The 14,891-nt window shown below is 57.4% G+C and overlaps 1 protein-coding gene across 1 annotated transcript; it reads left to right on the top strand.

Annotated features, from left to right (window-relative positions):
* Window positions 1-4,576: 4,576 nt before the first annotated feature.
* On the top strand, window positions 4,577-6,838 carry CEBPA (CCAAT enhancer binding protein alpha). The gene has a single exon (XM_049864671.1). The coding sequence runs from the start codon at window positions 4,715-4,717 to the stop codon at window positions 5,795-5,797; it is 1,083 nt and encodes a 360-aa protein (XP_049720628.1). The 5' UTR covers window positions 4,577-4,714; the 3' UTR covers window positions 5,798-6,838.
* The last annotated feature ends 8,053 nt before the right edge of the window (window positions 6,839-14,891 follow it).

The raw sequence follows: 14,891 nt of genomic DNA, 5'->3' as shown, positions 1-14,891 counted from the left end.
TATACACCAGAAGAAATGAATATTAAAAGAAAACTGGAACCAGCTGATAGTTATGAGTTTTACCATGTAGATTGTTCACGAACCTGAGTATTCACCGTTGTGATTTTATACAGCATATCTGTGGCCCAGTGGTTAAGAGCAGTTCCAACCTATCAGCCACTCCACGGGAGTAAGATATGACAGTCTGCTTTCGTAAAGATTTATAGCCTTGGAAACCCTATGGGGCAGTTCTACTCTGTCCGATTATGAGTTGGAATCCACACAACGGCAGTAGGTTTGGGTTTGGAAAGGACTTTTATTGAAATTGTAGTAGATAGAAGATACTCATGTCCCCTCCCCCCCAAGTCAAAGCGCAACCGTGCCTGAAAATCATAGTTCTAGGCTTTTATCTCAATTAGTCTTGCTTCTAAGCAACCCATCTTACACCCACACTTTACCTTTGGATAAAGTTAGAAAACTAAATCAGGAGCGTTCGTTTTGTTTTTGCTCTTTGAAATTTGATTGATTTTCAAACTTATGTACTAATTTCTCTGGTGTGCATTGCATCAAGGAGGTTGACTCAAAGTAAAATACAAATCTCCTAGGGTCTGGTTTGTCTTGTCAAAATGGTTAGCGTTGTCAATGACTCTGGAACCAGACTTCATCCTGAAGCATGGGAAAGTCAGGACGACATCTTATGGCTGGCTCTTGTCTACCCTCTCCCCACCTGGTCTGCTCACACCTGTCCTGCCTTCCCCAGCTCAGCAGCTTCCTCCTCTGAGCTGTCAAGAGCACACAGCACACCCATTTAAAAGCACTGTCACTTTGGTTGCTGATTTTCTCCTTTGTAAAAAGGTCAGAGTCAGAGTTTGCTGGGTATATTCCAGTGGCCACCTTCTCCCCCGGCCCCTGCTGAGCTGACAGCCCTGTCAGAGAGGGGTCCCAATCCACAGCTCTACCACCTGCTCAGCACACTGAGGTAAAGTTGTATTTGAGTGCCCTACTTTGGATTTCTCTGCAGGACCACTAAGTTATCATCAATTAAGACAAGACAAAAAGGGTCTTGAAGGTAGTCAGGGACAGGATTTACAAGCTTCTCCTATTACTAGCTCTGTCTCAGTTGAGCCACAGAGCCATCTCCCTCCCGGGTGATTCCCGGCTACTCCCATTTCTCCAGCCAAGTGCTGACTGCTCAGGAGTCTCAGAAAGCTACCTCTCCCCCACTCCCCCCTCACATCTTTGGGTGCCTCCCATGGGACGAAATGGCTCCACCACCCCCAGAGGCTCACCCAGTTTCTCTAGCCACTTCCTGCGTGGCCAGCTGGAGGGTGTGGGCAGCTCCAGGACATTCCTCAGGCCCCTGGGTGCTCCCTCAGCTGTGAGCACCAGCCAGCCCACCCAGAGTTCACTGCTTGCCCTCTAATCTGATTCCTGTTCATCCCCAGGTAGTCTCTTAGGCCTCAAAGAAAAAGCTAGAATAAGGCAGGCGGGCACTTGCAACTGTTTCTGGGCCATGGCCCTCTTAACCAGAAGCACAAAGCAACAAAGCAGACAGGCAGGTATTCTGAGGGTGGTGAATCCCCTGTGGCCACGTGGGGCTTTGAGGGGAGGCCCTCCCTTTTCCCAGAATTACTTATGTGGGGAATGGTAACCCCAGTTAGAAGCCAAGTCCCGACTTCTCTCCCTTTCCCTAATATCACTCAAATCCACCCCTGCCCTCTATGCCTACCCTGGGACCTCAGCTCTTTGTTTTTAATCTGGTCCACTCTCCCTCTCCAACCCCTGCCAGAGTGGCCTTTCTTTCAGGAACCGAAACTGGACCACGGCACTCCCCTGCTAAAACCTGGAGGGCAAAAGCCTGTAATATAAGGTCCGAACTGCTTCACCTGGAGCAGCCTTCAACCCAGCCCCTCTGTGGACCCAGCCTTATCGTGGCCCCTCTTCCAACTCACCCACACTCATGCCGGTCAAACCTCTTGTCCTTTGTTACCAGAACATGCCATGTACCCGCAGCTCCTCCACCTTTGCACCTGCCATTCCCTCCTCCTAGACAGGCCTTTTTTTCTTATCACACTGGTAAATGCCCACTCATCCTTCAAGGCGCAGCTCAAAGGTCCACTCCTGCGTGAATCCCTCTCTGACCTCCTGAGACAAAGCCTGCTACTGCTTCCTCCAGATCTCCCCAGGGCAGGGCACCCTTATCATGGCATTTCCTTTATCCCCATATGTGTCTCCTACAGACACTGGAGGAATAAATGCAATACAGGGACCAAGTGCCTCTGCCCATTCCCACCCTCTGCTCTTCCCCTGTCCTCTGAGAGCCCTTCTTTTCCCAGAAGACTTTGTGTAATGACCTGTCTCTCCGACTGTGCTCTGTGCTGGGGGAAGACAGGGGCCGTTTCTCACTCTGCTCCGGGCACTGCAACCTTGCTCAGAGCAGACCTTGCACGAGAATGCTGGTCCCACCACAGGAGGCCTGCCTGGCCCTGGATGTGGGAGCCCCACTTAGCGACTCTCTGGCCCCCACACACTCACTGTAAGATCTTATCCCACTGCTCTCCCAGTCCTGGGCACTGCGACTATTTCTAGTACGAGAAGGAGACGTTCCTGCAGCCTGCACAGCTGCCTGCAGGGTGAAAGGTAACTCAGTGGATAGGCTGAGGTGTCGCCTCCCCCACATCTGTCCGTGCCAGGACGACGACACTTTCCATAGTGTTTTCATTATTCCTGCAGTGTGAGAAGCCATTGTTTTTAACACGGCAAAAAAAAGAAAGAAAGAAAAATCCGACTCTAGGTTTTCGATTCCCTCCAGGTCTTGCATCTGGCCCAGAGAGCAGCGCCTCAGCGCACAACAGGTTATTTATTTAATGTATCTGCTTTTTATTCCCTCAATCCAAGAGCGTCAAGCTAAAAATATCTTGTTTATGAGCTCTGGACCGAAAACGAAGCAGTTGGGCCATTAATCATTTGGAATATGTTGAATAGAAATTTGATTAAAGCACAATCCGCGTTCCCCAGACGAAGTGGCTTCTTTACTGTAACCACGGTGGAAGCTCGAGCCTCCCTAACGGTTTTTTGCGCTGCACCTACGCAAGGGCTCCCGGGCAGGTTGTGTGGCGCCTTCGAAGACCTTGGAAGGCCCTCGTGTGTAAGTGGGCCTTGACCTGAGCGGCACGGTGACCAGGGGCAGGCGCAGTCCAGCCAGGACCCAGGTGGAGGCGGGCCTCAGCGCAAAAAGTAGCAAGGCACGGCGGAGGACAAGCAGGAGAGACTTGACGGGCCCCCTGGTCCCCCAAGCCCCGGGGCTGCCCCAGCGATCCCGAGATAGAACTCGTGGGGCGCCATGTAGCTGGGGAGACGCGCAGCCGCGAACTCCTTCCCCCCCCCGCAGCGCTGAGCGCATAGGCGGCACGGTGGCCAGAGGCCCCCCAGGATTCCGGGGACCATGCGCCTGGACGGCGGAGTCCATCCGGCGGGGTTCTCCCAGAGGGTGCTCAGATCTGGGGCCCCGGGCACGGGAACTCCGCCGCCCGGGCACTCCAAGACCCCGGCACCCTCGACGGCCCGCCGTCGGCGCCCAAGTGTATGGGCAGTGCGGGGAGAAAGCAGGCACATCCGATCCCGCTGACCGCAGGCTCCGCCCGGCGCTCGTCCACCTTCCCTCGCCCCACTTCGGGGTCACCATCTCCGAGTCCAGTTCGCACCCCCGCCCCAAACCCCAGCCTGGGAGTCCCCTCGGCCCACCCGGGGCCCTGCTCGACCGTCCCACAGGAAATAACTGGCGGCTCTGCTGGCCAACCCTAGCGCTGGGCCTGGGGAATAGGTTAAAGAGGAAAACTTTCCCAACCGGCGGATCGACCGGCCGAGTCCTCCCGGCTCCGAGCTGCGGCCGCCTCCGCTTCCCTCTCCTACGTTCGCCCCGCGGGGTCCTAGCGCCCCGCGCTGCCGGGCCCGTGGGACCCTGGAGTACCCCGAGAGGCGGAGCGGAGCAGAGTTGGTTCTTTGCGGAATCGGTGGGGCCTGGAGATCGGAGAGAGAAAAAGACCACGCATTCGCCGCGGGCCGGCCCACTCCCTTCGGCCCCGGCGCCACGCAGTGAGCTGAGCGGCGTGTCCAAAACAGTACCCCTGCCCTGCTCTGCGCCACCTCCTTCCAGGGGTCCCTGGTCCCGGATGGAGCTGATTTCTCTCTTTTAAAGCAAGTCCGCGCCACAGCGGCCCAGAGACGGAGAGCCGCCCTTCACCACCCCCTGCGCGGCCTCTGGTGCTCCCGGCCTCTCCGGCCCTTGGCTGGAAGTGGGTGCCTTTGGGAGGCGAACGCGGGGGGGGCCCTCTACCCACCACGTGTGCGCCGGGGAGACAGCTCGGTCCCGGGTCCCCCATGCCGCGCCCACGGCGGTTTGACTCACCGCGCAGGGGGCAGTGGGCGTTGCGCCGCAGCCTGTCCCCCCAGCGCTGCTCTCGGGCCCCACTCACACCCCTGTGTAGGCTGGCGCTAAGACCCAGGAGGCGCCGTACCCGCCGCCGGTGGTCAGAGGTTTGGACACTAGAGGGCGACGGCCACCCCGGTATAAATGCGGGGCCCGCACGGGCCTGGCCATTCGCGACCGGGATCAGCGCGGGCGCGAGCTCCCGGGGCATCGGGTGGGCGGCGGCGGCGGCGGCGGCGGCAGCGAAGTCCCGCGCAGGCTGGAGGCCGCCGAGGCTCGCCATGCCGGGAGGACTCTAGCTCCCCCATGGAGTCAGCCGACTTCTACGAGGCGGAGCCGCGGCCCCCGATGAGCAGCAACCTCCAGAGCCCCCCGCACGCGCCCAGCAGCGCCGCCTTCGGCTTTCCCCGAGGCACGGGCCCCGCGCAGCCCCTTGCCCCACCTGCCGCCCCCGAGCCGCTGGGCGGCATCTGCGAACACGAGACGTCTATCGACATCAGTGCCTACATCGACCCGGCCGCCTTTAACGACGAGTTCCTGGCCGACCTGTTCCAGCACAGCCGGCAGCAGGAGAAGGCCAAGGCGGCCGCGGCCCCAGCGGGCGGCGGCGGCGACTTCGACTACCCCGGCGCCCCCGCGGGCTCCGGCGGCGCCGTCATGCCCGGGGGGGCGCACGGTCCCCTTCCTGGCTACGGCTGCGCGGCGGCCGGCTACCTGGACGGCAGGCTGGAACCTCTGTACGAGCGCGTCGGGGCGCCGGCGCTGCGACCGCTGGTGATCAAGCAGGAGCCGCGCGAGGAGGACGAGGCGAAGCAGCTGGCGCTGGCCGGCCTCTTCCCCTACCAGCCGCCGCCGCCGCCGCCGCACCCGCACGGGCACCCGCACCCGCCGTCCGCTCACCTGGCCGCCCCGCACCTGCAGTTCCAGATCGCGCATTGCGGCCAGACCACCATGCACCTGCAGCCCGGCCACCCCACGCCGCCGCCCACGCCGGTGCCCAGCCCGCACCCAGCGCCTGCGCTCGGCGCCGCCGGCCTGCCGGGCCCAGGCGGCACGCTCAAGGGGCTGGCGGCCGCGCACCCAGACCTCCGCGGGGGCGGCGGCGGCGGCGGCGGAGGCGGCGCGGGCAAGGCGAAGAAGTCGGTGGACAAGAACAGCAACGAATACCGGGTGCGGCGCGAGCGCAACAACATCGCGGTGCGCAAGAGCCGCGACAAGGCCAAGCAGCGCAACGTGGAGACGCAGCAGAAGGTGCTGGAGCTGACCAGTGACAATGACCGCCTGCGCAAGCGGGTGGAACAACTGAGCCGCGAACTGGACACTCTGCGGGGCATCTTCAGCCAGCTGCCTGAAAGCTCCCTGGTCAAGGCCATGGGCAACTGCGCGTGAGGCGCCGCGGCGGGACCGCCCTGGGCTGGCTCCTGGCGGGGACCTGGGGAGTGGTTTCGGGTCGCCGGATCTCCAGGCTGCCCAAGCCACGCAAGCCAGGACTAGGATATCCCTGAAAGCCTGGCCTGCCCCGCGTGTCTCCGCCGTTCCTCTGCGCCAGACTCGGTGCCTCTAAGATGAGGGGTCGGGCAGTGGCTTCTCCCTGGGAGAGGGGAGAAGCGCAGTGGGGCTGAGCCGGGAGCCCGGCAACTCTAGCGTTAAGGAGTAACCTGGTGCCTTGGAAACGCAAACTCACGGCTCCAATTCCTACCGAGTAGGGGGAGCAAATACGTGCCTTGCCATTTAATTTGGAGGGTTCCTGCCTCCTTCCCGAGGCTGCAGCAGGCCCCCGAGAGAGAAGAAGGGGTGGAGACCCACGCAGGAGGAAAGTTCAGGTAGCTGATCCCACCAAGCCAGTTTCTCTGCTCCTCTTCTTACAGGGGAAGAAACAGGGACGCGGGGCTCTGAACCCAAGGTTGACCCCCTAGGTCTAAAGGAAGGGGAGAGTCCCTAGTTGCTCGCCTTTCTCCTCCAAGCCTGCAACAGGCTGGACTTCCCCTGGTGGACTCACTGAGACGGGGGTCACTAGGTGAACACTGGGAGTCCCACCTCTGCAAGCCAGACCAGAAAGCTAGGCCATAGGTTAGCCAGAAGGACATGTGTTTGTCCATGTCAGTGGTGGCCTGGTGGAAGAGGGCAACTAGAGGCCTTGTCTAGGGCTGGGGGAGGGGGTGATGGGACACTGGGAGCATCGCCTTGTCCGTACTGTGTGTCACCAGCTTGCGATAGGAACATGAAGTACAATCAATCCATCCCAGAGGGACCGGAGTTATGAGAAGCTTTCCAGATATTTTGCTTTATCAGCCGATATCAACACTTGTATCTGGCCTCTCTGGGTCCCAGTGGTGCCTTGTGCAATGTGAATGTGCACATCTATGCTAAACCACCATTTTATTTGGTTTTTGTTCTGTTTTGGTTTTGCTAAGATACTTGCCAAAATGAGACTCTTTGTCAGCAGTGCGGGGGAGGGTCTGAGGCTGTCTTTCCTTTTGGTTTTGGGATTGCTCTTGCTCGGGTGGGACCAAGGAGGTGAGGTGGGCTTCCCCTTCTGCCTCAGCTTTCCCTGGGGGTGGCTGTGGACCTCGGTCCCCCCCCCAGCCAGGCTGCCCACAGGATTGTTCCCCCAGAGGCCCTGGCTCCAGGTCTGGAAAGGAGGCGGCTTCCAGCCAACATGCAGTCGGGAACACAGTTGCTGGGGGCCAGGGCAGGGAAGGACAGTTTGATTCTCTTCTTTTTGGGAGATCATAGAGTTTCATGCTAGGGGTTTTATGTATTATATCTATAATATAAACATATCAAAGTGAATTTCTGGTGTATTTTTAAAACCAGAAAGAAGCTACTTACAAGGTTTGTTGTGGGCCTGATCACATTTGTAAATAATCACTGCATATTTTCTGGCCGTGGGCCTGATTTCATTAGCTCTCCACCCATCCTGAGCCCCTCCTCACCTTAGGGATTGACTTTTCCCAAACAAGGCAGATGAGGGGCAGGGGAAGGACAAAGCCCCAAGAGAATGAGTCTCTTTCTGGGGATGGGGGCACAGGCCCTTGGTGTGGCCTCTCATCTTCCCCTGGGGGAAGTGGGACTCTGAGAGGGAGTCCTTGGCCTGAGGCTTCCATGGCCTTTTCGGGACTTGGGCTGACCCCGCCCAGCACTCAGGGGGCCCCTTGGCCACACTTGCTTCCAAGCCACTCACAGGTCCAGCTCCAAGCAGCCTTGCTCACCCCTTCAACAGGACCAGGGCAGGCAGGAAGATGCCTGAGTGATGGGACCCTCCACCCCTCCCCACTTTCCCTGGGCCATGTGGCTATGGCCACCCCAGGATGCCCTGAAGCTGTGCACCTCTCCACCCAACCCCAGACCTGCTGGGCCCCAGCCCACCACAGGAAGAGTGCCACCACAGTCCTGCCATGGGCTGGAGCTGCTTCTCCCTGGATGCCTGGTCCTTCCCCACACATCACCCTTCAGCCCAAGAACCAGCTCCAACCTTGCCCCCCCCCCCCGCCCCCGCCAGCCCCATCCCCAGCGGATACCAAGCAGGAGGCTGACTCCTGAAGACACCCCACTCCAACGGCTGTCCAGAGAGGACAGTCGCCCAAGCACTCCCTTAGTGGCAGAGGTACTCAAAGGAAGGCACTCCCTCAGTCTTGGGAAGAAGGAGCCCAGGAGCCTGACGGCGTTTTTTCAGGTTTTACCCTCTCTGAGGTAAAAGGCAAAGCACATTTTCCCTTTTGTTTTCATCGTTCAGCTTGCAGTACATGCCATTGTGGACGGGAGCGGTTTCAAGAAACTACAAATTCTTTTTCAGTTCTGAAAGCTTGAAGTTTACCTGTCTGTGTGGTTAACAAGGTCAACTTGTCCCCTGCCCCTGCCCCCATCCCCTCCGTCCTTCCTCTCACCATCTCCTCACCCATGGCAGCGCTTGGTGGAGGAAAGACCATGAGCCCGGTGAGGAGGCGGCTGCCTGCCCTCCCGCCCTGGGAACCGGGAGCCAGGGCCGCAGTGCCTGCCTGGAGGCCTGGGGCAGGCCACAGCTTGCTAGGCACCCAGCAAACCCTCTCTGAGTTCAGCGCTAATTCCAGTTTTTCTTGTTTGAGGGGGCCAATCCTCGGCTTCCCCCTTTGCCCCCAGAACAAGTCCCAGGATGAGAGGGGGGAGGAGCACCCTCCTGCCCTCCCTTCCCCTCCACCTTACCATCTCCAGGGGTTTCCGTTTTGAAAGCCTGCAGCTCCTGGCAGGGCACTCCCTCCTACTGCAGGTTCTGGGGTCCAGGTCGGACTTGGGGAGGAAGAGCTTAATCCAGCCACATCTAGCCCCAGGAAAGGGATGGGGCTTGTGGGGCCCCCAGTGGGGCCCACAGTAGACAGAGCAGCCTGTGGGGAAGGGGGGTTCAGGCCACTGTGGGGTGAACCTGCCCTGCGCATACTCTGTCCAGGATGAGGCCTTGCCTCGTCACCATTGCTTCCTCCAGGCCCCTCACAAGTCCCTTCCTGACTGTAGCCTTTGAGAAGAACCACTCCAAGAAAACCCCAAGTATTTACTGGATGCCTATTGGAGCCCTGGTGGCACAGTGGTTAAGAGCTATGGCTGCTAACTGAAAGGTTGGCAGTTCGAATCCACCAGCAGCTCCTCGAGAGACAGATGTGTCAGTCTGCTTCCGTAAAGACAAGCTTGGAAACTGTATGGGGTCCCTATGAATCGGTATCAACATAATGGCAGTGGATTTGGTTTGGATTGTGTGCCCAGGCCTGTGCCAAGGAGGAGGCACTCAGCTGGAAACAGGCAGACTTGGCGGCCCCTGAGTTCGCAGCTTGTGGCCCGAGGATGCGGTTTAAGCGCAACATGTGTGATAAGGGGAAGCCCAAAGTGTGGACAAGGGCCACCAAAGAAGGCTTCCTGGAGGCAGCAGCTTTGCCCCAGACCTGGTGAGGGCAGCTCGCTTGAAACCAGTCCCGAGATGCTTGGACGCTCCTGCCTTGCATGAGAGATAGCACCTGAGAGTAGGGACCTCACTTTCCTCCTGGGCCCCCTGAGCCCGGGCGTCCTGGGTCACCGCTCAGAAGGAGCCAGGGAGGCAGCGCCTTTGCAGCCAGATGCCTCCTGATGCTTCAGTGCCGTCACAGATGTCGTGCTTATCTCCCGGATCTCCTGGAAATCTGTGAGCATGGGGTTTGGCCCTGATACCTGTGATGAGCCACTGGGACTGGTGAGGAGTGTCTGCCCCTCCCAGGTCTCCCGCCCCCTCCTTCTCAGGGAGGAACCTGCCAGGCCTCCTCCACAGGGAGAAGAGGAAGAGGGTGGAGGCCACTCAGGTGAAGGTCAAGGGGGAGCAGAAACCTTGACCTTGCTCAGCCAGAGCACCCCCAGGCCTTTCACAGACATGGGGCAGGGGTCCTTGCCTGGACAGTGGTGAGATTCCATTCTGCTCCTTTCCTATTCTAGCATGGCTGCGGGGGGGGGGGGGGGGTGGGTATTTTTTCTTTTCCCTCCTTGTTTTTTCTTTAAATAAAACTAAACCACCAGCACCTTTGGAAACTACTTCTTGACTTTGTGAAAAGACCTGTGCTATCTGCCCTTCCCCCATTCTGACCCCCCCACCTGCCCCCCTCCCCACACCCCTTTGCGTGGATGGAGCATTTGACGTAAGCAGAGACATAGGAAAGATACAAATTCACTATCAAAGCCTCCTAGCCCCATCCCAGAGCAATTAAAAAGCCAGATGGAATCTTTGGGAAGCAGCATTAATAACTCAAACAATCTGTGAAGGCCGGCAAGGACCCAGGAGCCTCAGGCGGGGGTGTGGGGAGGCTGGGACACTGGAGTGTGCTTCACAGCGACGTCTTAGCCACGTTGTGGCTGAGGATGGGGCTGTTGCAAGGCCATGCTTAGGTCTGACCTCAGCCGAGCTGTTCCCTCCAGCCCCTGCAAGCATGCACCTCGGATCCCAGCTGCTGCAAACAGAGCCAGACCAATGTGGAACCCATTATTCAGGCAGTTGAAGCCTTGGCCAGCCCCTCTGGCACCCAAGAGCTTTTTTCCCTGCACTTTTGTTTTTATTTATTATTTTTCGAACCCACTTGGAACAGCCCCCCCGCCCCCACCCAGGTCTATGACTTCCAAAGACACCCATTCATTTCATTCTCTGTATCCAAGTTCACTGCCTGTGCCAGACAACAGCAGAAAATAATGCTGGGGTACCCTGATGGGGTCTGAACCCCAGGAGAGTGGAGAGTGGTGGACACTTAGGGCAAGAACAGCTGAGGTCTCAGAAGATGTGATTGGTGGCAGAGCAGGACACAGGGGTCCCTGCCACCTGGCTATCTGGAGGGGCCCAGAAGAGGTCGGACAAGGACCACAGGAAGAAGGATCTTCTGCCCTTCTGAAGCCTTTTCTAGGCAGAGCCCAGAGGCTGGACTCTTACCTGCCCGTTTCCTAAGCATAGCCTGGAGACCCACCTGAGATGGACTGAAGATGTACTTACAGCCTTTCCTTACAGCCATCAGGTCGGGGCTGGGAATCAGTGTGTTGAAAAAACATCCCTTGTGATTCTCACATTCCTAGAGTCCATTTTCTGAACTTCATCTTTGCTGTCTCCTCGTCCCCTCCTCCACCCTCACCCACCCAAGGTCCCTACTAGCTCCTGGAGCCAAATGAAATGAACTTGCGTTGGGTCCTGCCTTTCTTGGCCTCCTGCTGAACTTGGGGGCCAATGGACACCAGCGTCTGGCCCGTGGTAGGTCTTCAACACCTAGTTTTGAAGGGAGATGCATGGATCTCTCTATAACCCATCTAACTCCTTCTTTAAAAACACCCTCACCCACTCCTCCCCATTCATGGGTCCATGGGGTTGGCCCGAGGCCTGCCAAGCAGGAGCTTGAGGATCCAGGGCTCACCACTGACATCCCACTCTGGATGAGGTGTTGCTTCCACAAAGTTACCCCTAACATGCACAGAGCTTCAGAAAGGTAACCCAGCCAGTCTAGATAACCCTCAACCCCTTCATGTAACTAGCTTACCAGCAGAACCAAAGACCTTACCAGGCCCCAAAGAGAGGGTTAGGCTCCATGGGTGAGTGCATAGGGAGAAGTGGGATTGCTGGGAGAGGGGAGAGGGCCAGGGAAAGGGGAGACAGACACCCCAAAGCAGCTGAGGCTGCACTGAGGTGGGGGCAGCTGGGATCATGGGCTCCCCGCTTTAAAGGCCTACCAGGTCTTCAGCCTCCTCTCCTATCCCCACTCCAGGATGCCAGTCAAGGTCATTACTGAGGGACAATAGCCTGAGGGTGGGGCCACCAGTGGCTGAATGTGATGGCCTAGGGCTAGGGCATGTCACCCATGACCTAGGCAGGACCCTCTTGGATCTGAAGATACTTCCGCTCCTTGGCAAGTGGAAGCCCAACCTAACACCTGAAAGAAAGCTTCTTCTCCCTGAGCAGCCCCTGGTCCTTCCCTACTCCAGTGCTGGGCTTCTGAGAGCCCCCCTTCTGCCCCTAGGAACACCGTACCCTCTCGTTGAGGAAATGCGGCAGATTTACGGCGGCCTTTGGCGAGTGCAAGTTGGGCAATGGTTTTCACTGGACGCGGTGCGTGCAGCCACTGCCCGAGAACTGGGACAAGCAGGCGGGTGTCGGGACTGGGTGCCTGTGGGGGCCCCTCTGGAGGGAGCCTGAGTGGCCTTCGGCATCAGGTTAGGACCCGTCTGAAGTAGCCTCTTTGAGTGATTTACGATTTGCAAACACGTTTTATTTGATTCCTGAGTTTTGCTAGGGTAATTGCAGTGACTAAGCATGACAAATCATTCCTAACACAGTGTCTGCTTGCTGTTAGGAAATGTGTTTGCTTCACTATTTTGCCTGGTGCGGCAACATTTTAAAAATAGACTCATTCACTGTACTGGGAGGCAATTTGTTCCAAATTTTCCCACTAATTTGATTTTAATCTGATATTTAAAACTCATGTGACCACATTCTCTCTGATTTATAGGGAATATGCCCTATCTGGCAGAAGCTTAATTGGCCTTCACCCCGGAGTTCACAGGACCGAGGATTTATCCCAGGACAATAGGAAAGCACTTTGATGTCTGTATGGTTAAAAAAAGAGCCGTTTAAATTCAGCATTGCAGGTACCGCTTGCCTGGGGCCAGTAGCAGTGCGCCTGGAGTTGAAGGGCCTTGCTGCTCTACAGGCAGAGGTCTGGCACATAGTAGGTCTCCAGTCTCTTGTAGAGCAGGTGAATCAAGCTGGCTGCCCTGGCACAGTATGTGCTTGGGGATGCTTTAAGTTAGGTTCTGGAGGAAAGCAATATGTTCGTGGCAGCAGGTGGCAATTTCTCTCAAACCATGGCGGGGACAGCCCAGGGGAGGAGGTCCAGGCAGCCCTGGCATCCCATCCAATCCTGGTTTGCCTCCTACTGACGGTGTAACCCTCACCAAGTCTCTTGATTTCTCTGAGCTTCAGTTTCCTTTTAGGCAAAATGTAGGCAGAAGTCATACCCACGTCATCCACTTGTGAAAGGTAAATGGGGCAAAGCTTCTGAGACACTTGGCTGAAGCCAACTAGTATGCAAGTGCGGAATCCTAGGTGTTGGCTCCTGGTCAGTGAGGACAACTGTTCTCATTGGGGTGCCAGCCTCCCCAAATCCCAAGACAGCCCTGATCCCACAGGCCTACCCATTAACTGCCTTCCATTTGGAAAGTTGTGGCCTCAGTGGTCAGGGCAGCCTTGCTGTCCCCTTGCTGGTGAGAGGGGAGCAGGTATATGTTGTGTGGGTTGGGAGACTCCTCCTCCCCCTGGTCCCCCCGCCTGGGCCCCTTACAGCTCCCGACTGGGACATCTCAGCCCCCAACTGGACAGCTGGCTCCCATTTGGCCATCTAGTTCAGGCCCAGGGAGTGAGGAGGGAGGTGTGCTCTGCCCTGTGAAAGCTCCACGGGTCAGGAGGTGATGGGGGTGGGGAGTGCACAAAGGCAAGTAGGAGTCCTTGGCCAAGCTTCTCCAGAGCTTGGGCCACCAACACGCAAGAGCTACGGAAAGCTACTCTGCTCTTGCCTTGTCTGCCAGGAATGCCTCCACAAGAGTTGTTGGAGTTAATGAGCAAACTCCTCAGACAAGGAAGAGAGGCTGCTCTCAGGCACCTACCTCACCGCTCAAGCACAGGAAGCAGTTGGATTCTACTTGCTGAACCAAGAAAGGGCAGCAGGTAGTAAGTGGGGCCAGAGACCTTAAAGCCCCGGCTTCTCCACAGCCTGGTCAGCCAGGCTTGGCGCAGGGCAGCAGAAGGAGCGGGGAGGTCAACTTCCCAGGCAGCCAGCAAAGAGCAGTACTGCATGGGGGTGGGCATGCAGGAGTGTGCTGTGAGCTATGAACTTGGGACTGATTCTGAGGCTAGGCTGGAGGAGCTGCCAGCCCCAGGGAAGGTGGAGGGCCCTTCCCTCCCCGAGCGCTCCCCAAGTTCTTCAAGGCCCGGACCCCTGCTGTCTGAGGAGTACTCTCATCTGGGAGAGGCTTGTGAGTCACAGGCCAGGCCTGCTGAGCCAAGGGAGGCGGGACGGTGGCTCTGAGCCCAAAATGTGTCAGAGACAAGATGAGCATCTTGAATGACGCGGAGTTTATGTAATTATGTGGGACAGCGCTGCCCGGGGTATGTGTGTGCCAAACCAGAAAGGGGAGCAGCCTGCTCCAGGGTCTTCTGCCTACCAGGCTGCTCCTCAGCCTCATCAGAGACATCAGGCCCCTAAGCTCAGCCGCTGGCCCAGCAACCAGGCATCCTGAGAGGGGCCTCAGCCAGGAGCTCAGTGTCACAGAACTAGGGGCCACCAGAGGCCCTGTCTCTCCAGGGCTGTGTAAGGGCAGGATCAGAAAGAAGGCTCCTTGACTCTGTGTCCAGGGGAATAGTTCAACTCCCTCCACCACCAAGACTGGAGGAGCCTGGTGGTGCAGTGGTTAAGCTCTGGGCTGCTCACCAAAAGGGCAGTGGTTCAAAACCACCAGCTGCTCCGCGGGAGAAAGATGTGGCAGCCTGCTTCTGTAGATTTACTGCCTTGGAACCCTAAGGGGCAGTCCTACTCTGGAATTTGACTCTACAGCAATTTTTTTTTCTTAACCCCCAAGTCCACCCAAGGGAAGGAAAAGCTCATGTTTTCCTAACACTGTCATAATTGGCTTTATTTCATGAACCTCCCCCCACCCCGCCTCTACTCAACATTCCTGAACTTAATTTACTTTAGTTTTTAATTTTTTAAATTAAATCAACTACATGCTGTTTGGAACATCTTTGAGAAATTCCGAAATTGGAAGAGTATGCCAGAGACATTTGGAACCCAGGTTTTGGGGCCCAAATGATGCCCCCATCTCTACTCATCAGGGGCTGGGAAATCCCTGCCAGTCAGCCGTGAGATAGCAACCTGCTACTGGGTGGTGAGAGAATCTGGCACAATCTCAAGGACCAGGGCTGGGCTTGGGCCTCCAAGAGGCACGACCACGGAACTGCTCACAGGGC

Source organism: Elephas maximus, chromosome 21, assembly GCF_024166365.1.
Source record: "Elephas maximus indicus isolate mEleMax1 chromosome 21, mEleMax1 primary haplotype, whole genome shotgun sequence".
Classification (NCBI taxonomy): Eukaryota; Metazoa; Chordata; class Mammalia; order Proboscidea; family Elephantidae; genus Elephas; species Elephas maximus.
Note: the sequence above shows the minus strand (reverse complement) of the source record. Positions and strands in the feature narration are given on the sequence as shown.

Coding starts and splice junctions, on each gene's coding strand:
- CEBPA (XM_049864671.1), top strand. CDS start 4,715: ATGGAGTCAGCCGACTTCTACGAGGCGGAGCCGCGGCCCCCGATGAGC.